The sequence below is a fragment of the Sphaerodactylus townsendi genome, linkage group LG01 (genome assembly GCF_021028975.2).
Source record: "Sphaerodactylus townsendi isolate TG3544 linkage group LG01, MPM_Stown_v2.3, whole genome shotgun sequence".
In the NCBI taxonomy this organism is placed as follows: domain Eukaryota; kingdom Metazoa; phylum Chordata; class Lepidosauria; order Squamata; family Sphaerodactylidae; genus Sphaerodactylus; species Sphaerodactylus townsendi.
The window spans coordinates 135847382-135872365 of NC_059425.1; the positions used below are offsets into that span (position 1 = coordinate 135847382).

The window sequence follows — 24984 nt, forward strand, 5'->3', positions numbered from 1 at the left end:
AGAAATCACTTGCAAGCAGAGCGAGAAAGGAGGCTCCCTACAACTAGCAGCTACTCACTCTTTGTGGGAACATCGGGAGCCGCCATTCTAGTGCCCAAGTGAGCGAATCAAGAAGCTCTACACTCTATATACATCCTAATCCAGAGAAAAAGATAAGGACAAGAGGCCGAATGCGTCTCGGTAGCGCCCTCGAATGCCACTCCTATGAGTTTTTCTATTCGCGAGCAGGACTACGAAACTGGGAATGGGGAAAAAAGTGCTCAGCGAGGGGGAGTCGCACAAACGCGACTCCCTCGACCCTTTTTTGCTTTTGGACGTCCATGAACCAGCCTCGCCCCGCCCCGTCTTCCGACCTGTTCGCTCTTTATACGGAAAGCCCGTCGTCTCGTCGCTGAAGCCCAATTCTCGCGTGTTTGCGTACGAGCGTATGCCGAACGGAAGCCCCGCCTCCGCCGGGAGCGCCACTCAGTGGCCTCGAGAAATGGGGGAACGTTCGCTTGAGTCTCTCTTCGCGTGCAGTCATGAGCCCGCCTTCCGCGCATGCGCACCCGCCCTCTTCTCAGTTTCCTGTCCAGATTAGAACCTAGTAATGGGCGGGCCGTAAACCCCTGCGGAACTGCCTGGGAGACCCCGGTGTTGGGGCTACGCCAGCGCGCGCGACGCCTCCTCCCCGCCTGAGCCGAGTGGAAGGGGGCTGGGGGTTGGCTGGGGCCAGCAGCGGCGTGAGCGCTCCAGCGGCCGCCATTTTACGCAGGCTCCTGCACACTCTCCGGGCACGCTGAGAGAGCGGAGAAGGGGCCGCTCCGCGACAGCTGAGCCGCCGGCCGCGCCCCCCCTCCACACCGCCCCCTCCCCTCCGGAGCCCTTTGAGCTCGCCATTCATCACCACCAGCCCCCCTGGCCATCCACCCGTACAGGTTAGCAGCCGTCAGGGCATGTCAGGCGGCGAGGAGCGCGGTCGGGTGGAAGAATGGAGACCTCGCAACGGTCCCCTGGGCGGAGACGGTTGAAGGGTGGTCGGGGGGGCGGCGGCACCAATTGGGGTTGGGTCGGCTGCCTGCAACCGAGTCCCAGTTCGACAAAGAAAGAGGGAGAAGCGGTGCGGGCAGGCCTGTCCGACACAGCGGGGATTGTATTGCCGGGGACGGGCGATGGCGGACCAGGCCGGGACCCACAGATGTGTCACGGCGGGAGGGTGACACGGGGGGGGGGGGGCGGGGGGAAGCCACGCGTCTGCATTTCTCTCCCTCCTTCCCGGGGAGCGCCGGGTTCTCCGGCGGCTTCATTGTCCTGGCGGCAGCGCCATTCATTGGCCACGAGGCGCCTCCCGGGCGGGGTGGGACGGGGACGGGAAGGACTTGAGGGCCGAGGTCGCCGCCAGAGTGGCTGTCGCGTGCCTCCAGTCACGTAACGAGGCCCGAGTAGGACAGGATCTGGTGTCCAGCACTCCACATTGGAGGGGAGATCTGGGCATGGCTGGGCGCCTCGGTGCTGGTGCGTTTCTCCACATTGTTCCGTGGAGCTGTGGAGACCTGGGAAGTAGTCCTCGTGCATCCATCCCGTCTCTTCTCTCCCCTCCTCCCCATTCCTGGTTATGGCGAAATCGGGCCCAGAGTGTTGCAATTCCTCTCCCGGAGGGGGAAAAAAGGGAGGGGGAGGGAAAATCTGGCTTTCCGGAGGAGGAGGAGGGATGGAGGGAAGTTGGTCGCTGGAGGAAGTTGTAAGACATTTGAACGCGCAGAGCACGTGTTCCTTTTTCGCTTGTGGCTCCGGCTGCCACCTTGGGTAATTGTAGGCTGAGTAGCGCTCCCCCCTTTTGGGGGGGGGGGGTCTTGTTGCTGTTGGCCCTGTCAAGGAGTAGTGCCCCCTGGGTGCAGGCAGGGTGGTGGTGGTCGTGACATATGATGGGTTGAAATAATTGATCAGGACAAAAAAGTGGCAGTTGTGGCTGTTTCGCAGGGGTGGTGTCTGCCCGTTTTTTTTCTCTTCATTTGGTCCTCCAGTTTCTAATTTATCTAGAGCAGCTTAGGGAGAGAAAGGGAGGCGAAGTGGAGAGTTTGGTGGATTGTGTAGTGTTTATAGTAACATCTTTGCACTTTCGGCAGTGGTACTAGAGTATGCCTTTGCACTACTAGTTTTTTTTTCCTTTGGAGCTTGCAAACTTTCTTATTTCAATAGTAATAGGTAGAATGGGTTACGTTTTGCAAGCATCTAGGGGGCAGTTCCATGTATTGATGACCTTTTGTATTTTGCCAATAAGCTCGTTTGGCCAAGGGTCTTGAGCATCATACTGACATCCAAATTGCTTGGCAAGGTTTCTAGGTTAATTATGATGCTTATTGCATTTGAACAGATATCTGGAAACATGGCTTCTGAACATGTTAATGGGAATGGTACTGAAGAGCCCATGGATACTTCTGCCGCAGTTACCCATTCTGAGCATTTCCAGACATTGCTTGATGCTGGTTTACCACAGAAAGTTGCTGAAAAACTAGATGAAATTTACGTTGCAGGTAAGATGTAAAACTTGCAAAGTCACATTTTCAATTCTTTTATTGGACGTTCCTTGCTTTGGGCTAAAATAGCAACTTTTTGTGGTTTCCAAAAAAAAAAAAACCTATGGGGATTGCAGTCGTCTTAGTAAGTGCTTGGATGGTCAACTGCTACGTATTCTTATGGTAGTCCAGTTTGGGTGGTGGTGAGGGAAAACACTTGTAAATCAGCCTGCAGAAACAATACATAGTGGATTAGAGTGGTGTGTGTTTGGAGCAGGATAGTTCAGTGAGGTATTCATAGTGTGCATCTCTTCTGGGTGACAACCTTGATAGAATGCTAAGTTTGTAGGTGCAAAGGCCATTGTGTGTGCAGTTGCATTCTGAAGTTCAGTTTGGAGAGTCAGGTTTGTTGAGTATGTTAGGTTAACTTTTAAGACCTCTGACATTGCGATTTATGGATCTCTCTATAGTAACACCATAAATGATCTAAATGAAAAATTGTAAAATAAAGTATTTCTCTTTCCAGGGTTAGTCGCTCACAGTGATTTAGATGAAAGAGCTATTGAAGCTTTAAAGGAATTTAATGAAGAAGGTGCATTGGCGGTACTTCAGCAATTTAAAGACAGCGATCTATCTCATGTTCAGGTAAAGTACTATAGTGGAGGCTTTTTTGTTGATAGTGACTTGCTCTATCTCATGTTCTAATGCGTGAAAGTAAGGAAGAACGGATATTGGTTTTATTTGTGCTTCCTTTAATCTGCCCATATAATAACAGGTGATATATTTTTTTAAAGAACAAAAGTGCCTTTTTATGTGGCGTAATGAAGACATACAGGCAGCGAGAAAAACAAGGAACAAAAGTGGCAGACTCTAGCAAAGGTCCAGATGAGACAAAAATAAAGGTATGTTTTGTTATAGGAAATTATATATATATGCATATGTGTGTGTGTTTGTCCCTGTCTCATCAATGCTGTTGTTCTATGCAGTTACAGCTGGGGTATTTCTAGCAGCATTTTGAGCAGAATAAGTGAGTTAGGTCCTACAATAGTTCATCAACTGACATTTCTTCAGGAGCCTGTTAAAGCTGCTAAGATTGTGTTGAAGGAACTGAATCTTGAATGCATTCTGTGTGTATGCTTTTGAAACAGATCCTCTATGTTACCTGACAGGAGTTTGTTGGGTTTATGACATTAGCATAATTCTGCTGGTATAGCATTCCTTAAAGCTGTTCTATATACTTACTCCTAGTGCCCTTATTTATAGCACTGGTTTTTCTTTTGATTTGTCCTACTCTGGTTACGAAAGTTGTTGATCAATTAATTATACATGACTTAAGTTTTGAATTTAAATCTGAAGGCACTTTTGGAGAGAACGGGTTACACGCTTGATGTGACTACTGGACAGAGGAAGTATGGTGGTCCTCCCCCAGAGTCTGTGTATGCAGGACATCAGCCGTCTGTTGGCACTGAGGTAAGCAAGTTAATATTTGGGAGTGAATATATTCTCTTTCATAAAGGTTTAATATGTGGCAATAGGTAGATGAAATTTTTAATGGCTTGTAGGTATATAACATCACCAACTTGTGAGTGACATTCCTAAATTAGGGGACTGGATGTTTATTCCCCAGGCACTTGGTAACTCTAGGTGTGATAAGCAGCATTTATCTCTGGTGCTTTTTTAAAAAATGTTTCTATTACAGATATTTGTGGGTAAAATTCCAAGAGACTTATTTGAGGATGAACTTGTCCCCTTATTTGAGATAGCTGGACCTATTTGGGATCTACGCTTAATGATGGACCCACTGACTGGTCTAAATAGAGGATATGCTTTTGTCACTTTTTGTAACAAAGAGGCAGCTCAAGAAGCTGTTAAACTGGTAAGTGTTCTGGGGTGTCTTCTTAAAGCAGATACTGTCATTGCTGGTGGTAGTTAAGAAACTTTCCATCAGCTTACAAGTTTCTTAGCATTTGCAGAATTTCATTTCCAGTTAAACTGTCCTATCTTGTTATAAGTTTACTTTGTGCTTTGACTTCATGGTTAGTATTTCTCTGCAGTGCAGCTGCTTAAAAGGGCAGTTGCAGGGGGGCCGGCGGATCCTAGTGCTTGGCTGAGACTTAGAATGACAAGGTAACTGTGGCTGTGACTCAATTAAAGTTACATCCATTCCAGTTACTACTGTCTAGTATAGTTTCTACTAGTGGATTAAAGGTTGGAGTAATGATATTTTTCTCAATATATACTGATGGAAGCATAGGTTAAAACAAGTTCTCGTCTCAAAAAAAATAGAATTCTGTAAGTAAACTTTATGTTTTTTAGGTTGCTATCAATAACATAGGGATATGCAGGCTTTATACAGTGAGTACATTTAGATATCACTGTTTTCCAGTGAAGCTTCTTAATTACCTCCCTTCCAAATAACTGGCGATTTCTGTGGTTCAAGTTCTAGGTAATAGATGGTATTGAACATTTTAAGAATCAAGTCAGGTTAGAAGTGCAGTCCTTTTCTTGGCTCTGGCTCTCTAAATAGGAGGTAATACCTCGTATGAATAGTGTTTTCTTGCAAGTGAGTTAGTATAATTGGTATCCTAAACTTAAAACCACAGTGGTATGCAAATACATCTAAGGTTTAAGACCCCAGTCATCTTTGCTGTATAGTTTAATATAGTTGCATTTATGAAATGTTCATTTAGAATGTTGCCAGTTGTAAAGCCCCCCCTTCCTCTAATTCTGCCCCATTGCAGTTCCCTAATCCTATAGATTAGCTTTTGCTGCTACACTGTACAGGACAGGTTTGTGCTATTAGAACCAATGTATTAGAATCATCTTGCATACCAGATAGGGGATGATACAGTAGCCATGCCTAGGATCACATGGCCTTTTCATTTCTGGGATGCCTTGTAGAGATAAGCACAATGTGCTTGGGCTAGGATTGGCTGCAATAAAAGAATGGGACAGTGGAGCCACTGGTTTTATAAAGTGAGGTCCTGTTGTAATAACCGGAGGGATTTGTAGCTTTTGGGGAGAGTAAGGCCAAGCATATTTTAAAGAATATATTATGAGATTCTTTGACAGTTCATGTTTTACATAGAAGCGACAGCTTTTTCAACACTTCTTGTGTGGGGTGGACACTCCAAACCAAAATTAGTTGATGGAAGAGGTAGAAAATGTTGACTTCTTTGTACTTGGCAATTTGTTTTCTAGCTTGAGACTGTAAGCCTGGTATTCTGAGTTATTTGTAATCTTGGAACAGGATGGAACCCAGAGATCATCTGGTCAAACATCCAGCTTAAACATGTCCACAATCAAAAACATACTGGCAAACATGAAGAGCAGTTGCACTACAGAAAATGTCTGCTCCACAGAACTCCACATGTGTTGTGCAAATGAACTGAACTGCATGCTATAAAAGAGTTTTGCAAACAACTGTTAGTGTATAATCTCCCTTTTAGAATAACATAAAAAGCTGAACTTTGTCAGCAAGCTGAAGGCATGAATAAACTGCTTTGAATAAACTTCTTTGTATAATTTTCTTCTAGTATAACAATCATGAAATTCGTTCTGGAAAACACATTGGCGTATGCATCTCTGTAGCCAATAATAGACTTTTTGTTGGCTCTATTCCTAAGAGTAAAACCAAGGAGCAGATAGTCGAAGAATTTGGTAAAGTAACAGGTAAGCTGCTTGATACTTTTGATTTGTAAATATGAAAGGGAAGATTTATTCTCAAGTGATCAGTGATGAATTTTTTCACCATCTTTCGGCTGATGTTGAATGATGATGTTATTTTAAACTGAGATCATGAGTGATATTGGATGTGTGGAGGATTATAGAGGTGGAAGCAATATCTGGGTGTTGGTGCCTCTGGGCTGTCATGCCCGGGCCTTAAACCGTGCTCAAGGAGGCCAATCTTAACTTATTCCAGGTTTTTTTTACAGGATTTGGTCATTCTCTTTCAGTGGTGTACAGGGCTCTTTGTAAGCCATACTGGCTTTCATTGCATAATGATGAACGAAGAGAGAGCTGAGGGAATGTTTAAAACTTTTGTCTCCTGTGTCTACCTTAGGCGAGGACCACATAGCTCTGCCCTCTTCCATTTTATCATAGCCTTTTGAAGTAGATGGGGTGAGAGAATAGGATTGTCCCAAGGTTACACTGTGAGCTTCATAGGTGCATAGGAATCTTAAAGCAAGTCTCCCTGCTAATAGTCCAGTTGTTCAACTATGGCACTACTCATATAAGGGGTCTTGGCTGCTTGCTGAATTTCCTTTGGCTTTCGGTTCCTTCATGCCAAAATTTTGGAATCTGCTTTGTCGTTGAGACCTTTGTAAAAATATGTTTGAAGGGTTAACTAAACTTACCTGGTTGGCTTCAATTTCAGAGGGTCTTACAGATGTAATATTGTATCATCAACCTGATGACAAGAAAAAGAATCGAGGTTTTTGTTTTCTTGAATATGAAGATCATAAAACAGCAGCTCAAGCCAGGCGTAGATTAATGAGTGGAAAAGTGAAAGTCTGGGGAAATGTCGTTACAGTAGAATGGGCTGATCCTATAGAAGATCCAGATCCAGAAGTTATGGCAAAGGTAAGAGATATTGAAAATAAACTTAATTTACTGTTTTTGGCATTCTTAATAGGTAGAATGAGAGTGCTTTGAAGTGCTTCCTGTTTCAAATGGCAAGTTATGCAGAAATAATTTCTCTTGTAAATGCATCCTCCTATTATAATCTGAACTTCTTCTGCAGTATTTGCCAATTATTTAGAAGTGATACGGTTAACATGTTGGATACTGAAGCTGTATGTTGTGTTTAAATAATGCTTTGAAAGGTTTGGTGGAACATTTTTACGACTGGAGTTTCAGATGAGAGCCAGAATTTCAAGCCAAATTTGTAAACTGGCGTATCTCAAAGGTTTATCGTTGCAGTCAGTCTATTGCAAAGAATTTCGTAAAAGTATTTTCCACATTAATTCTGATGCCTTGTTCTTAGGTAAAGGTCTTGTTTGTACGAAACCTTGCAAATTCAGTCACAGAGGAGATTCTAGAAAAGGCCTTTAGTCAGTTTGGAAAACTGGAGCGAGTGAAGAAGTTAAAAGATTATGCATTCATTCATTTTGACGAACGTGATGGTGCTGTAAAGGTAGGTTTGGGGAGTCCATAGAAGAAAGCAATGAATAAGTAATTTGTTTTGTAATGTATCCAGAGAAGTTCTCTTAAATGGGACATAAGAGGCAGAGGCAGGCAATGACAAACAACTCTGAACATCTCTTGCCTTTAAAACCCTACGGGGTTGTCATAAATCACCTGTGACTTGATGGCAAAAAAGTATTTATAGGATTATATATTGTTACTTTTAGTGTATGTTCACTGTAACTAACTTGAAATTCTGCTTTTTGGTTTGCAAATATTGTCCTGTCTAGAGTATATATTTAAATCCCCTTTACATATGCTTCTAATAGTGTATCTAATTTTCAAGGTTGCTAGAGATGAGCTAGTATATCGTATTTTCTTCAGGTGTTTGCTGTCTACCGTAGAGTCTACTGTCGTCTTGACTTCCAGTCCTTATGGCTGCTAATAACCTGCAAGTCTACACTTTAGAAATTGTCTCTTGGGGATAATAAGTAGAGTTTATATGCTCCACATAGTTCTAATCAATTTTTATCTGCCCTGTTCTTACTATCTGTGTTGCTGTATTAATTCCATGTTTTACACATTGTCTAAATAAAAGTTTCCGTAGAAATTCATTATATTTATATTTTTCTCAACTGTGCTTCAGGCAATGGAAGGAATGAATGGCAAAGATTTAGAAGGAGAAAATATTGAAATAGTTTTTGCAAAGCCACCAGATCAAAAAAGAAAAGAACGAAAAGCACAGAGACAAGCTGCTAAAAATCAAATGTAAGTTCTGGAGTCTTGAATTTGGATGCAATTGGTTCAAATTGCATATTGTAGCTCAGAAATGTTTGTTATAATCTAATATTGGATTTTCTAATGCATACATACTACAGGACTAGCCAGGCATAGTTTTGAGAGACTCTCACTTGAATCTCCCATCTGGATGGAAAACTCTCTGCCTGATTTACCTCAAAGATTTGATGCTAGTGTGGTATCAAATACATGAGTGCTCCCTGTGGAAAAGTGGAATATCAGGGTATATATTTCTCAACATGGCCTCATCTGTGGAGGCTTAAATCTGGAGCCTGGAACTGCAAACAGGCGATACAGATCTTTTTATGAACCTTAAATCCCAGTTTGCAGAAGTATTTGAAATTAAAGTATATATTTTAGAGGGGTTGACTCCCTCCAAAATAGTACACAGCACTGGTACCTTAAAGACGTGGATGTCCATGGCAATCAGTGACCATTGTGGGAGTTGCTTGGCAATGAATATTGCCAGTGCTCAAATCTTGGTTTCTGTCAGTGAATGGCAGCAGGCAGGCTCATTTTAAGACTACCATGTCATTCCCAGTGTACCAGTTCTCCCTCCAGAAGAGAAAGACTCATTGAGGCCAGGCCTAGCAGCAGCTTCTGGACTGCTTGATACCGTGCAATATGCACAACTCACCCAGGTGTTACACTGTGACCTGATACCACCCAATTTGCATAACAGGGCCATGCCAGGTAGTGGCCCTCTGGTAACTTCTGCAACTTGCTAGATTTTTCCAGGGGAGGTAAGAAAGGAAGGCTGAAAATCAGTATGATAAACTAGTTAGGCTATGATACGGGAGACTCCACTTTGCTGTGGAAGCTTGCTAGGTGACCTTGGGGCACTCCCTTAGCCTAGCATATGTCACATGTTGCAAGGATAAAGTGGAAGATGATATAACATTTTTTTGGTCTCTAGCGGGGAGAAAGGAGTGAATAAAGCTGAAGATTGGGAGGAGGCAAATGAAGGAGGTTGGCTGTTGAAGGAGAATGAAAGAAAGATTTAAAGAGTCTACCTATGTTAGTCATCAGACATCATTGCCTGTACTGATGGAGAACAAAACAGATATCTGAATTTTTAGAAGTGCATTCATGACTCATACTACAGTTAGATTCAGGTTCAGTAGCACCTTACGAGACCATAAGACATTAGAGTCGTTGAAGCGTTCAAAAGTTGAAGCTCCCTTCATCAGGATATGTTAGAATGGTAATTCCTGAGCCCTGAGGAATGGATTGAGGTGAAGGACAGGAAATTCACAGCTGCCTCACCCCATCCTACAGTGACCCCTGCTTGGTCATATGTGCATGTGTATGTCAGACAACAGCTGCTTTTTGCATGTGTAGAAGAAGTATATGGTTAATTCTGCTAAGAGCCATAGAGGCATGCTGTTGCTACCACTCCAGATCTAGTGATGGAAATGTCTGTCAGATTCAATGTTAGGAAGTTGTCCTTTTTGTATTTTCCTTGACGTATTTGTTATTGAATTATATGGTCCTATTTTCAATTGTTATAATGGTCAATAAAGTATGTATGAGTTCTTTTAGAATGCCAAACAAAATCAAAAGCAGGATATATTTTACTAGTGCAGACTTGCGCAAAAATGCCAGATGAGATTAAGTAGTATTAAAAAATAAAGACAACTCTGTCTTGAAAGATGAAGTCTCACAGAGCATTTTTAAATGTAGTTAAGAACTATTATACCACCAGCATTACAGAACAGTGTCTCCCCATCCCAGTCCAGGTAGATGATCCAGAAGGATATAATGGTCGATGGTGTCAAAAGCTGCTGAAAGGTCCTGGAAAATCAGAGTTGCATTCCTGCTGCCAATCTCCTGGTGCGAGTCATCTACCAGTGCTGTTTTAGTCCCATAAACAGGCCTAAACGCAAACTGGAAGGGGTCTGAATTTGCCTGCTCCAGAAAAGCTTGGAATTGTCCAGCCCCCCCCCCCCCCCCCCCCGCTTCAGTCACTTTGCTCAGGAAAGGAACATTCCATAATGCTTTCTGGTCTCTTGCAGTGCAGCTTAAATCACCAGGTTGAGTCTTGGTTGTAAGCACATTGCCTCTGTAGTCATACTGATTGTTTGGAGAACAACACATTTGAGTTTGATTTCCCTGCTAAGATTGTGAATGGTAGATGTATGCAATGATTACACTCAAGACCTGTCTTTGGACTCTTCACTGTTCAAGTACTTGCTGTTAATTTGGTATGTAATCAAGCCTTTGCTGTAGTGGGTCCCTCTTAGGTGAAAGTTTATCCAGTTATTCATCTTTGCCCTTTTCACCTTGTAAGCTTCAGCTGTATTTTCCACATATTGCATTTTAACTCCCCCCCCCTTTAAAAATCCAACTAACTGATTTTAAACTTCATGACACTGTTCATGTAAATACTCTAGAAAATATGTGCTACATTTAATACTTATTATATTTAGAACATGTTTATGCTTCCTCTTTGGGAATCTGCCCAAGGAGGCTTATAACCCCCCCTAAAAGCATTAAATGATTTAAATTCCAGCATTTTAAAAACCTCAGCCCAGCATAAAAATAGAGATAATAAAGACAGCTTACAGACAGCTTAAAACAGTTTCGATGTTAAAACAGTGTTTAAAAATCAACCCCTTAATTAAAAGCTTAGGTGAACAGAAACATTTTGGCTTGACACCCAAAAGAAAGCACTACAAGTACCAGGCAAGTCTTAAGAGGAAGGATATTCTACACACAAGATGGCACTATTGAAAAGTGACATCACTGTATCTGGCTGCCACTTGCCTCACTTGGGAGGGTAGGGGCACAGACAGCAGGGCTTATATAGCAGATTTTAAGTGTCATGCTAGACAATATGAAAGGATGTAGTCCTACAGGTATTCTAGCCCCAAGCCATTTAGAGCTTTAAAGGTAAGAATCAGTTCTTTGAACTGTGCCTGGAAACAAAAGGGCAACCAGTACAAATGTTTCTGCGCCTAACACAGCCTGACTGCTCCATTTTGGACAGACGATTTTCAAAGGCAGTCCTACGTAGAATGCATTGCAGTAATTTAGCCTGGATCACAGCATGGAACATTGTGACCAGATCACGCTTTTCAAAGAACAGCCATAGCTGGTGATTAGCTGGTGTTATCTGCATTAGTTGAAGTATTTTTTTCAAGCACTGTAAAACAATGCAAGTAGCTATGTTTGTACTTTACAAATATTTACACTTGCTGTTAATTGTAAAGACATTAAGCCCCCAAATTATTACTCTAAAAGGGGTATGAATTAGATCTATATGGTTTACATTTTTGTGGTCAAGGCTCTAAGGAAAACTTGTGTCACTTTTTGGAGAACTTAACCAACTCCTTTTGTAATAAGTCCATTTTGCTTTTACATTCCTCCTTAATGGAAGGAACTGCGAATTAACCGTGATGTAAAGCTGGCTAATAGAGAGGCCAAAGTACAGTTTTCAAGAACAACTAGGCAAAAATAAATTTGTAACAATCAGAAGGATTGCTGTTTTTGGTAAATATGAATCTTTTGTTTGACTATATTTCCTCAGAGTTTTTGGCTTTATCTTGAACAAATGTTAGCATATATGCTGGTAGATACAAGGTTAAAAAACCCCATAACAATAAAACTCACTGTGGAAAATTGGTGCTGGTGATGTGATAATTCTTAACTAGGTTGTAAAATGCTCTGTGGAACTTCATCTCTCAGGACAGAGTTGTCTTATTTTTTTTAGATGCCCAAATAATTCTTAATCTCATTATCTGGCAGTTTTGGCCAGGTCTGCACTGGTAGAGCACATCCTGCTTTCTGATTTGCCTTTTGGGGGGGGGGGGCGGGGGTGGAGGCACAAGAAAGCTATAAAAATAATGTGTTTCTCTCATAAGTATACTTTACTACTTTATGGACATAAAATGCATTGTTCTTAGCATAATAATGTTTGGTACATGCATGAAATTTAATCTCTGTCTACCACCTCCCAATTACTGCTGATAATTGAAATACTTTTTTGAAGAAAATAAAAAAAAATTGTGTGAGGGAAATGTACTCCTGATTCTTGTGTGAGCAGAATTTTAGCCTGTAGGGGATAAAAAAACAAATAGATGATTCCCCCCCCCCCACATGAAATCAAATCTACTGTTTTGTTTTAGATTGGAACAGATTAAATGACTTCAAATGGATCAGATTTTACAGGCGAGGTCTTTGCCAGTTCCCCTTTCATAGTGTACCCCTTAAACCTCCTGAACAGCTGCTTCCAACGTTTAGATAACTTTTGGAATAAAAGGTGTGTCATGCAGCATGGGGGACCCACAGCGAGAGGCGAGGGACCTGTGACTCTTGCGCCTTGCCATTACTGTCCATTTTAGAGTTCTGAAACATTCTCTGATTTCCAATAACTCTTCATGGCATTTTGGATATCAGCACCTAGCTAGATCTGGTGCTTCCTTTTTGCTGCTGCAAGAAGTGTTCTGTTGGGGATGGTAGCTCTATTAATACCAGATGGGGGGGGGAGGGTATTTGTTCCCTCCCCCAACAACTACTATTCTGCCTGATTTTAGTCCATATTGGCCCCATAACTCTGATACTGCCCTTTTTAATGCTCAGAGATTGTTAGGGGGAGGTGGGGAAAAATTCTGATTTTGTAATGTTTTATGCCTGTTCTGTCTAATGTCCTAAGAATATTAGTATCTTGAGGGATTAAAAGCTAAAGACAGTTCCCTGTGCACGCATCAGGTCATTACTGACCCATGAGGTGACAATCTCATCAGTCGTCTCCACTTTATCCTCAGGGGTTAAAGGTTAGCTAAATCAGTCAAATGAGAATCCCCTCCTCAAAAAAATAATTAAATTGTCACATGTTTCCTGTGTGCTGTTTCATGAGCCACTATAAGATAGGAAAAGCATAATAAAGGTATTATGCTTTAAAATATTTCACTAATGAAATATGTTCTCTCACAGAATAGGATACATTTCCTGTCTTAGAGTGTCTCAGGGAAAGGGTGTATGCTACAAACTTTCTGCATTATTGGAATATCATTTCTATGTGGCACTCATGCCCAGCTGAGCTATGTAGTTTGTCATCTGTATTTCACAAGAAGTTTCCATATCTGTTCAGTTGGAGATGGCATGTATTATGCTTTTCCATCTTTAACATTTTTTCTTCTGTTGTAGGCAAAAGGATTTTGTACAGAGATGAATATTGTGTCTCTTTGATCTATCCTAAAGCACAGTGGAGTCTTACTTAGAAAAACTGTTGGTTAGATTTTTTTTCAGCGTGTTTAGAAGGCCAAACCATGATAGACTTGGAAAGTGAATTTGTGTTCTTTATCTCTGATCATGGGAAGTTTTGCCTACTCTCTTTGCATGATTGCATGTTGCCTGTTTTATGACACACCAGAATATGAGGTGCATCAGTTTAATCTTTGTTTATCACATACGAAGGCTTCTGCATTATGATTGTAAAAAATATATTTGACATAGAATGCCTTATGGATTCTTCACCGGTGCATTAAATTTTTCAAATTGTAGCAAATAGGATACTTAGGCAGGTTATAAATTTTTCTGTAAAAAAAGTTCAAACATGAATCAATCTTAAGAATGGCAGTTACTGTTTGTGACAGGATTTAAAGTTGTGCTTCTCTTGCAGGTATGATGATTATTACTACTATGGTCCACCTCATATGCCCCCACCAACAAGAGGTCGTGGACGAGGAGGCAGAGGTGGCTATGGATATCCCCCTGACTACTATGGATATGAAGATTATTATGATTACTATGGCTATGATTACCATAACTATCGTGGTGGATATGAAGATCCATACTATGGTTATGAAGATTTTCAAGTTGGAGCTAGAGGAAGGGGTGGTAGAGGAGCAAGGGGTGCTGCTCTTTCCAGAGGTCGCGGGGCTGCTCTTCCCCGTGGCAGAGCCGGCTATGCACAAAGAGGTGGTCCTGGATCAGCAAGAGGTGTTCGTGGTGCGCGAGGAGGTGCCCAGCAACAAAGAGGCCGCGGGGTACGTGGTGCAAGGGGTGGCCGCGGTGGAAATGTAGGAGGAAAGCGCAAAGCTGATGGGTACAACCAGCCAGATTCCAAGCGGCGCCAGACCAATTATCAGAACTGGGGCTCCCAACCCATTGCTCAGCAACCGCTCCAAGGTGGTGATCATTCTGGTAACTATGGTTACAAATCTGAAAACCAGGAGTTTTATCAGGATTCTTTTGGGCAGCAGTGGAAGTAGAACAAATAGGGCTTCTGTAAAATTAGAGACTGATAGGTTGATCAGAAACTAGCCCTAAATCTGAACGGTTGCCGCTCTAATTTGTGACATCTGGCAAGATTCCCTTTATGTCTATATTTTAACAATCCGCTTGGACGTGAACAAAACCACACTTCTAACTGCTTCTGGCGAACTGATTTTATTTTCATTTTATTTTTTCAATAAAGGCATTCATAGTCATTAGTTTGCATAACTGCTTGGGAAAACTTGGCTCAAGTCTATTTGGCTGTAGTGTATGCAATGTTTCAGTAGTCATTGATGTATTTGAAAAAAGTAGTTGATACAACTCAAGGAGCTCTTCAAATACCTTGTATTAGAATATTTGTATGTTACCAACTTAAATTGCTAGTAAAAAGTAAATTACATGATTGCTTTTTAATTTAGAATTATGAACTAATTTGGTTTTTCAATTCATTTTGGCTACCTGTATTATTATGCTGTTGTTATGCCAATAAAAATTAACACCTAAATGTATATGTTCTAAAATTGTGTTCACAATTCGTTTTTGACAAATTTTTTGCAAATTTGGTTCAAATTCCATGTAGAATGGTAGGGCAGCATAGAGATGTATGTGCCTTGTAATTGCTAAATGGAACATGTTTGGCACAATATGCAGTGCTGACTTAGCACAACTCTTTGTTTCTGGTATAAAAGTGATAGTTTCCAAACCAGTTTTTGTTAAATGATAGTTATTGTAGTAAGTTAAGTTGGTAAGTATTTCATTTTGAACTATGCTCTGCCTGAAAAAAAGCAGAGTTTTTAAAATGTTGGAATAAAGTTACTTCAAATTAGTTCTCCAGATGAAATTTCCAAAGCAAATTTAAATAATGTTTAATTTCCATTTGAGATAAAATTGAAAAAGCAAACGTACTAAAGCAATATTTGATATTTATTGAACCTAGTACGTAATTTATAAATATTGAGGCAGAATCTGAGAGCATGCCTGTTGGAAACCAGAACATTATTTGCTTGTTGCATCCTCTTTAAATCACAATATTTGTTTCAACCTTGCAAAACTTTCAAGCAAATATGTGTACATATTATTGCTTTTTTAAAAAGTCTCATTGAGGAGGATGTGTGCTCTTTAAAGCTTTGAAAGAATTTAGTTGGTATGCGTCCAGGCTCATTTTAACAGCTGTCTTCCAAATGGTTGCATAGATTTTTTTAATATCTTAATTTTCAACCCACCCGCCCCCCAAATTAGAGCATGCACCGTATAGTAATGAGGAATGCATGTAAATTGTGTTGCTACAGAGAACATAATAAGAATCTTAAATTATGTAGAGAAACTTGATTTTTAGAATGTTCTAATGATTATATTGAAAATATTCTAATGAATAGTTGTTTAATGCAATGCACAAAACTATAAAAGTTGACGGTTAATCTGTGAATTATAAATAAAATCAGTTTGAACAAAATAAGACCCAAAATTAGATGGGATGGGATTCAGAGTTAGCTGCAATCAAATGAAAAAAGTGCTCTTGGATAATATTGCAAATTACTTTTGCTTATATTTTGTAAACAGATTTTTTTTTCTGATTTGATTTTAAGATTTATCTAACTGATTCCTTTTGTTACCTGGCTAGCAGGGAAAAGGGGTCGAGGCCGGTCCTGACCTGTTACAATGAAGACTGACTTGCTATGTGGGATTACACCAGAAGCTTGCAGTGGAGTAATGGTAAGGAAAATCAAACAACCTTAAAAGTATCTCGGCTGTATAGGAGCAAATTATTTTGGAGAAGATCCTTCGTGTGAAGATCATGGAGTCAAATATGGGACACTTGGACTTTGATATGAATTTCTTTGTTTTCTCTGCAGTGCAAACTATACATCTAAAGCTAATATTTCCCAATGTGTTCAACAAAATTCTTTATCTTTAGCATGGCCTCTTTAAAAAGTTTTCTTTACAAAATCTGCTTAAAGTAGATTTTTCCTCCCCCGGTATTTTTAAAATGGACCCCACAAATTGTATTCTCTTATTGCTCTGAAATTTTTATTGCAGTGATATTAGGTGAATGCCCTCATTGGTATCCTTAACTCTTATTTCTGCTCATGAAGGTTAATCATGGTTGTCTTATATAGTAATCACTTTGAAATGTGTTCAGATACAGCAGTTTCAGGTGTAATCATCAGAGCTGGTTAGTCAGGCATTCCAGATAGTGGTTCTTTTCAGAACCTTTTTTAAAGGGTTGGTTAACTACCTCAGTAGCAGAGGATTGAACTATACCCTATCTGTACTGTACATAGAAAATCTTTGTAGATAAAACCAAGGCTTGTTTAATTATGACATGAGGGTTCAAATATATACCAAATGTAACATTCTTAGTTGCCTTTAATTTCAGAGGCTTTGTAAGACTCCCTCATGTCCATCATAACAGGCCTTGCTTTTGTCGTATTTTGTGGCTGAAAAAGCAGCCTTGCTTCTTCAGATATTGTAGTTATTTGGATGTATAATAGTTTAGCGAGATGTTACTTTTTGTAAGACATCAAATGTTCAAAAAAAGTGCATCAGCAACTTGTACTAAATACTGCAGTGTCCCTTTATAAAAGGTCAGACTAAAACTGACAACTGTACAGTGAAGCCTGACATTTGGATATTTTGAAGTTTTTCATAAATCATAGAAAATAGTATATGGCTGTAGTTTAGCTTTTTAGGTAACGGTATGTTTTCTCATTAGTGCATTTCTTACTGCTGATTGCTGTAAAAACAGGCAGATCAGCTTTCCATTTTCTCTTTATGCAGATCATGATAACCTGTAGAGTAGAATACAATCATTTGTGCTATGTTTTACTTTTCTAAAGCACCTTGATGACAGTGAGTGTTAAGTGGTGAAACATCCTCTATTGAATCACCCTTCCAAAAAGTTCTGTCAAGTCCAAACATGCATAGATAAAATAATTATGACTTGGTATGGACATGACAAAGAGCTTCCCTTCTACCCTTCCCCAAAGGGATACTGCAGTTGTTACATATCTGTAGGCACCACAGTAAGAACTGAGACACCTAATTAAGGTTTTATACACACCAGGTCCCCAGTAAATGAAAAAAATTAACAAAAAATAGATGTCATATGTTAAATGCTCATTGCAAACAATCATTTTGCATTCCTGCAAATAAAATTGTTTTATACTGTAAGCTGGAGGCAAGTGTAACTTATTTTTGTAATAAAGTTTTTATTTTTTTTATGTGTCATTAATATAAATGTGTGTTAGTGCAGAAATCTTCTGATTTAAACTCGTGCGCACACATTTCAGTATGTTTACTTGTATTTACATTTTTAGAATAGTGGTTTTTAGTAGTCTGTCTCTCTTACATTAATTGAATTTTTGTTATCTTAATAAACCATTTTAGTATATTGTATGTCAATTACTGGGATAGCTGGGACATAAAGTGTAATTTAAAATGTGTCAAGTATTCATGGGAATATGTAAATGTGCCTTGCTAGTTAAGAAAGAAACTAAGTGGCTAAATGGTAAAGGCATTGTTTAATGAGATGCCAACTGCCACAGTTTCATATACTGCCCATGAAGAAGTACTACTCTCCATAATTGAACATGAGTGTTGCATCCGCTTCCAAAATCTTAAACTTGATAGGATGAGGCTTATGGAACGTAGGTTTGCTAAATGTAGCCTTAAATATAACTGATTTCTTTGTAATCCTTGGTGCTGGTAGTCCCAGTGCCAAGGAGGTTTAAATCCTCCCTTCAATGAGGCTGTTGTGCCAACTGGCATCTTTACTGTCATAGTCTTATAAGGAGCACTGTCAAGCTGTTTATGCCAGATTTGTCTTGATATCTAATGGAGGTGTAGGAAGAAGGGGAAGCCTTCTGACTTGAATCTTCCATATCTCTCCATTGCTGAAAAACAAACTTTTCATAGTTGTTCAAGCATTGTTAATTGTGGCTTGGGGAAAAAAAGAATATGATCAATTGGTCTTTTCAGAACTGTGTTTTCAGTTGATGCCAATGGAAAATTAAATTTCATAATATGCAAGCTGAAATTGTGATCATCTTCAGCTGTGATAATGGGTTGGGGGGGCGGGATGCATGATGAAACTGACTGAAACTGATCAGTATAGTTTGTAAGCAATGGTGAGTAATACGTACCAGAATCTTGACAGTGTTCTTAATTATGAATTCAAGCCATTATGACTTTTACAATTAAATATTATTTGCACTGTTCTGACATTGGTGCAGTTTTTTAGCAGAACAATGAAAAAATACAGTAAAAATGCATGTGGAAACTTGTATTGTGAAAAATTGATCTTTTAAGAAGTAATGTTAATACTGAAAACTTTTTAAATTGGTTCTGTAAATGAAATGAAATGTCATTAATAGCTAACTGAAGGTGATGGGAATATGCTTTCATGTAACTTTGACTTAGTCCTATTGGGTACCAGTATTATAGAATATTTCAGATCTTAGGCATAGTGTACACATATGTAAAAAACACTATATGCCATACTGTCCCATACCAACTAACTTACAGAAGCAAAAATTATTCTGGTATATCAGCACGAGTTCTTTCTGTTCTGAGAAAAAATGCTGGTGTGTGCATGTTAACTGTTGTTATTTTCAGTGACTGGAACAAACGGTGAGGGAAAGATATGTTTCTAATATTAAAAAATCTGTTCTAGGGAAAGTTCTTCCACAGCTTAGTCTGGGGATAAGAGAATACACAAAGCTAAAGAGTTCTTATAGCATGCCTATATTTGAGAATTTTTTTAAATTTCCCTCTGTTCACTTAACTCAACTCATGTCAAGTAAAAGGCTGAGATAACCATTCTTAACTTGCAGTACAAATTCAAAAAGATATCAGCATGAACAAATAAGGGATTTAATGATGCATTTAAAAATGAAATAGTATTTATGTTCATAGTGAAACAGTCATTAAGTGAAGAGGTGCAGCTTTGCTATAGACATAACCCCTTGGCTCACTTGCAGATTTAAACAGATCTCCTGCAGATCTTTAAGAAGTGGAACCTACGTTTGCTCAAAGGCTCAACAAAATGACTGGCTGGTTACTGCAGTCTGCATCATGAAATGACATTTGTAGGGCTTAACTGCTGCAGTTAAAACATAAGTCTTTGACAGTATTCTGAATTCATCTGTGTTATAGCTTAGTGGAATTATAAAATCACATTATGGTTTTGTAGATATTGTGGCACTCCAAATGGTAAATTAGCCCAGTACAGAACAGGAGGATTGTGTTTTTCACAAAGTTTAGAAATTGTTTACAAAGATATATAGAGAAGAGAACACTACTTAGATTTGTTGGCTTAAAGGCTTTTTGACATTGCCCAACTTCATATAACTTTATGTGACATAGCTTCATTATGAGCTTTTCATTCTGATTGACTGACCAGTGAAGACAGTGTCTGCAATTCTGCCACACAGGTGTTAGTGAATTACAGGTAAGTCTTCAGTTTGTGTCTGAGACAAGGAATGCTTAAAGGTATAATAAACTTCAAAACATCTACAGGTAGCATTTTTATAGCACTGAAGTCTAAAAATTGTATCAGTATATTTCTGTTAAGGTTGGAACATAGCACAGTATCACAGACTATGTGATGACTTAGCATCATTAAAGCAGCTATTTTGTAGTGTAATAGTTGGGAAGTGCCAATGTAGTGCGTTGCCAAGCAAAAATATGAGAATGATAAATGTTCAGAAACTTTTCATTTGACAAACTGACAGTTTGCTTGGAAGAAAGTTAGGATGGTCACTAGGAGAGATGTGAATACTCAGGGGGTGGGGAGTGGGAACTGAAAAATTCAGAAAAAAAGGCCTCCCCCCCCCGATGTTTCTGATAAAGATGAATCAGATGAATTTTTTTCTTAATAAGATGGGCATGCTGTAGAGGAGTATGCAGGGCTTTATTTGATTTATAACCCATACTCTTTCCTCAACGAAGGATGTTGAGCTGTTCAGAACTCACGCAACACAGCATCAGAACTTAAAATAGAATCTGTCTGATTGTATTTATCGGTTTTATTATCTAATTAAAATTCATCCAGTTATCAGCTCTGAAACAATTCTGAACAGCCACCCAGCTCACCCATTCTCTTAGTTCAGGGATAGGGAACCTTTAACACTCAAAGAGCCATTTGGACCCGTTTTCCATGGGAAAAGAAAACACTTGGAGCCGCAAACAATTTTTGACATTTAAAATAAAGATAACACTATATATATAGGGGTTTTTTTACCTTTTACTCCGCTCATTCTGAGAAGCGCATGGATGCGCCTGCCCTCTGCCTGCAGGGCGGGCAAGGATGAAGCCGGCAGCTTAGTCTTACCGGCCGCCGGGAAAGCGCCCGCCCCGCTCCAACAGGGTGGGAGAGAGGGGAAGCCCGCGGTGCGGCCCAGCTGACCATGGGCAGTTGGTGCGCCCGCCCTGTTGCCTGCAGGGCGGGCAAGGATGGGGCTGGCGGCTCGGCTCGTGGAGCCACAGTGCAAGGGCAGAAGAGCCGCAGGTTCCCTACCCCTGTCTTAGTTGATTAAATGCTGCACAAAACCAGGGAGTCTTACATGCCCTACAGAATCTTAATAGATCCTGCAGGGCCCAAACCTCAGGGGGCTGGTTCCAGAGGTCAGGGGCAGCCATCAAGAAGGCACTTGACCTAGTGGATAACAAACAGGCTATCCATAGAACATCCATCTGCACCAGGCCCTGTGATGAAGACTGAGGAGGCAGTACTGAAGGTATGAGGTTCCCATTGCTTTTATTGCTTGTCAACAGTTACATGCCTTTTGTATCTTTTGGACCTAATGTGGTTAAGCTTGTTAACTTCAAACCATGATTGCATTTATCCACTGACTGGGTAAAAAATAGCTTATTGCCCTACTTTGCAAGAGGAAGAAAAAAAGATCAGGAGGTGTAGCAGAAATGTCATCCAAACCTCAGAGAAAACCTGAGTTTCATTGAGAATTTACCTCTAACGAAATAACAAAAATTAGGGTACATGTTCTAAGATAGCATAAGGTGCATCAGCTTGCAGTTGTCTGCCAAGTATATTTGCAATTGTGCTTTACAGAATTAAGACAGTTAATACGTTCCAATTTCATACATGTCAAATTTTTCAGTTTTATATGCTAAGTTAGAAATCAGACATTTACGTTAAAGTAGTAACATTAGGTTTTATACAACAGTGCATATTGCCTGTATATATTTTTCCTCTCAACATTTTGATTTTTTCTATTTTTTCCCCCATGGCTTCAAAATTTCTGGAAATTGTATGTCTCTAGTCACACGTACGTCTACATAGTATGAATCTTTCACGCATAATTGCATGACTTGCTGAAAATCTTAAGGGAGGCAGAGGAGATATGTAGTAATAGCAACAAAAAGAGATTGGAGATTTTACAGGATTTGCCAATGAGTGCCTCATGTTTAGTGAAGTCTACAAGTTCGAAAGCACACAAAATCTGCACCCTCCCAAAATAGAAGATGGAATAAAAGATCTAGTAAATACGAAAAGCTTGGAATGGTGAACAATAGAAATAAATAAATCATTAGTTTTCTGAAGAGTTAAAACAATTGTTTTAAAATAAAAGGTTGATATTTTGGCTTTCGTTATTACAGTTTGAATAGAAAATGTGTGGTAGAACAGTTGAAGTAGTATCAAGTGTTCTTGCTGTCAGTTTTTGGCTCTTTGCCCTGTGAGGGTAGGGAATACTATGAAAATTCTAATCTTATCTTTATGCCCTATACGATAGCAAGATTGTCCAGTTTTCACTTTTAGCTTGGTACTGTATTGCCACCTTGCTGCATCTGGTGAGGCACGTTCTTTTCCATATTCATCTTGTTTAAAACGTGCCATTTTCGATGGAACGCCTGAGTATAGAAGGAAACTAGAAATGCTGCTTTTTACTTTTGATTTTATCCTTCCCGTATAAAAATTCGGTTCCTGAAATATGACGTAATGCTTTGTTATATTCCCTCTTGCGCATCCCCGTGCTGCGCGTATTTATATCCAAGCAAATCTCGCTAAGTAGGTGTGCTCTGAAAGCACAGGAAATCCAGCGTTTGGATAATTATTAGCGAGCGCGTATCTCCTGAAAGCGGTTCTGGTGCACGGAAGTTTACACAAACCCTAAACTTTCTGATTAAAAACCTCTGCTTCAGTATTAGTGGCAGTCTTTAAAAACAAGGAATAAAGTCCCACTAACTTGGAAAAGGGTGCACTTATGAGGACTGGATGCCGCCATTTTACAGTCTCTACTGAAGGCGGGTATGGTGATGGGGCGTGACAAGCTTGACTTCTCGTAACCAGATCGTTCACCAGATAGTTTAGCTTCTAGCTACAACGAAGGGGAAAGTCGTGTGCTCACCGACAAGGTTCTGGGGCCTTCAGAAGCCCACCAGATGTTTAACAAAAATTAAAAAGCAGCCGAGGGTGGGAAATTTAAGTCAGCCACAAAGCCTTTTGTTACAACTGCCTCTGACGTTAAAAGACGGCGCCACGGCCCTTGTTGCGCGTCATGCGCGTTGTTCACATGGGGCGCCGGCTCGTCACGTGGTGTGGATCACATGACAGAGAGCAGAGGCGCTGGATCGTTCGGTGTCTTTTAGCGCTTCGGGAGGGAGGGGTGGGTGGGGGCCGCGAGGCCTGGGTCATGCCGGGCAGGGGTCGCGTGCCTTCCAGTGCCGAAGATGGGGTGGCTGCGCGCGGCGAGGCTGTGGCAGCGCGCGGCGGAGGTGTTACGCGAGATTTGCCGCCAGTACCCTCTGCTTTGCTGTATTATCTTGGGGCTCAGTGTGGTAAGCTGGTAAGCCTGGGACTGCCGAGAGGGGAAGGGATTTCCTAGTCGCCCAAGTGCGGTTTGCGTGTTTGCGGGAACGTTTACGGAATTCGTCCAGTTCGCTGTTACAGAATCTTGGTTAATTTTTGGATGACCCCCCTCCCCCTCTAATTTAAAAGACTGTTAAAAAGTTGGAAATTCAAAATTGGGGGTTGTTATAATATGATATAAAGACATGATCTTGTGATTTAAATTGCCCTGACTATTGAGAATGAGACGGAATATCATGAATAAGGACTGATCAGGGACGTGGGTTTCTAGGAGCTGTCATTTAGTCTTCTTCCCGTCAATGAAAAGCAGGAGTCATTTGCATCATCTTTCCTTTTTACAACCTTTAAAAAGGTAATCTCCGTAGGCTTGTAAATAGGTCTGTTAACTTAAGGTTTTGTCACTTGCATGTCTAAGTTCTTCTCAAGGGAAAATAATAAATATTCTGTCAATTAAGTGATTATAAAAAGGCCTCTTCCTTTCATAATGAGGTCTTTGTGATACTTTAAAAACTCATATTGCACTGGAAAAGGATTCATCAACTCTGAAAGAACCAAACCCCTCAAAATCGAGAGCAAGAATGTAGCAGAGAACCTGTGTAAGAGAAAGTATTTGTGTAACTGCATACAACTTAACATATTGTCGTAGGCTTTCACGACTGAATTCAACTGGTTGTTGTGGGTCACACAACCCGGAAAACCCTCAACAACCAGTACAACTTAACATTTAATGATCCATAAAATTTTTGCAGCCCAAGCACTGGTTGTTGTGAGTCCTTTATTAGATATGGCAAACATAAAATAAAACGTAGACATAGGTGCATCATGAGCAGTTTTAGCTCACTGGTATAAGTTCATACGCTTGGATGAGTAGCATCTATTCTCTTGCATTTCTATTTCTAATGTTAGAGTTGATCTTTTAGGTGCTGCTGGATTCAAATCTTGCTCTTCAACAGCAGGCCAACATTGCTACCCACCTGAAAGTATTTCTGTAAAGCAGCTCTGAGAAGTGCTTTAGTCCCATAAAATTCGTTCACTTTTCCCTTTACATGCTGGTTATTCTAGCAACCTACCTACCTTTCCAATGTAAATAAATGTCAGGATTTCATTTTCTGCATGGCTTCCATTCCATTCTGAGCCACAGTTGCAGACCCCAGCACGAGAGCGTTCTTTGTTCGATTCAAGTGATAGGTCTTCATTAGGTAGGTAGTAAGTAACTGGCTAAAAACAAATATTTTGGCCAGGATGCTTGGCAACAAAGCAAATTAAAGACACAAACTTGTTAACTATTTCTGGTAATTGTCTCTAAGTCTCAACCTACTTAGTTTATTTTCCATTCAAGTCCTGGAAAAAACATGAAAACAAAAAAACAATCAGTCTTTGCTGTACTCTGTTTCACACAAACATGTTAGTAGATTGTATATTTCTCTGCTACATAACAAATCATGCCAGATCTTCTTTGTGGTAGAATGCTCTGCCTGGGTCCTAGCCCTGCCCCTCTCCATTGGATAGTAAAAATAC

At 40.3% G+C, this 24984-nt stretch overlaps 2 protein-coding genes across 12 annotated transcripts in view; both read left to right on the top strand.

Moving 5' to 3' along the window:
• Nucleotides 1-652: 652 nt before the first annotated feature.
• On the top strand, nucleotides 653-18856 carry LOC125431804 (synaptotagmin binding cytoplasmic RNA interacting protein). 8 transcript variants are annotated; one of them, XM_048494947.1, is made up of 12 exons: nucleotides 783-917; nucleotides 2354-2513; nucleotides 3022-3140; nucleotides 3290-3397; nucleotides 3852-3965; nucleotides 4195-4371; nucleotides 6032-6167; nucleotides 6874-7079; nucleotides 7483-7632; nucleotides 8269-8390; nucleotides 14044-14567; nucleotides 16261-18856. In XM_048494947.1, the coding sequence occupies exons 2-12, from the start codon at nucleotides 2366-2368 to the stop codon at nucleotides 16287-16289; spliced, it is 1833 nt and encodes a 610-aa protein (XP_048350904.1). In that variant the 5' UTR covers nucleotides 783-917; nucleotides 2354-2365; the 3' UTR covers nucleotides 16290-18856. The 8 variants fall into 8 exon arrangements, with proteins under 8 accessions (XP_048350952.1, XP_048350904.1, XP_048350909.1 ...); XM_048494952.1 differs by having other exon boundaries at nucleotides 16264-18856; XM_048494960.1 differs by having other exon boundaries at nucleotides 14044-14552.
• Nucleotides 18857-23229: 4373 nt separating this feature from the next.
• Nucleotides 23230-24984, top strand: part of SNX14 (sorting nexin 14) — a 40286-nt gene continuing 38531 nt past the window's right edge. For 2 of the 4 annotated variants that reach the window (XM_048495008.1, XM_048495017.1), the window contains exon 1: nucleotides 23230-23443. In XM_048495008.1, the coding sequence (XP_048350965.1) occupies nucleotides 23328-23443 (116 nt within the window). In that variant the 5' untranslated portion in view covers nucleotides 23230-23327. The remainder of the gene's footprint in view (nucleotides 23444-24984) is intronic. The other 2 variants (XM_048495025.1, XM_048495033.1) reach the window with 2 other exon arrangements.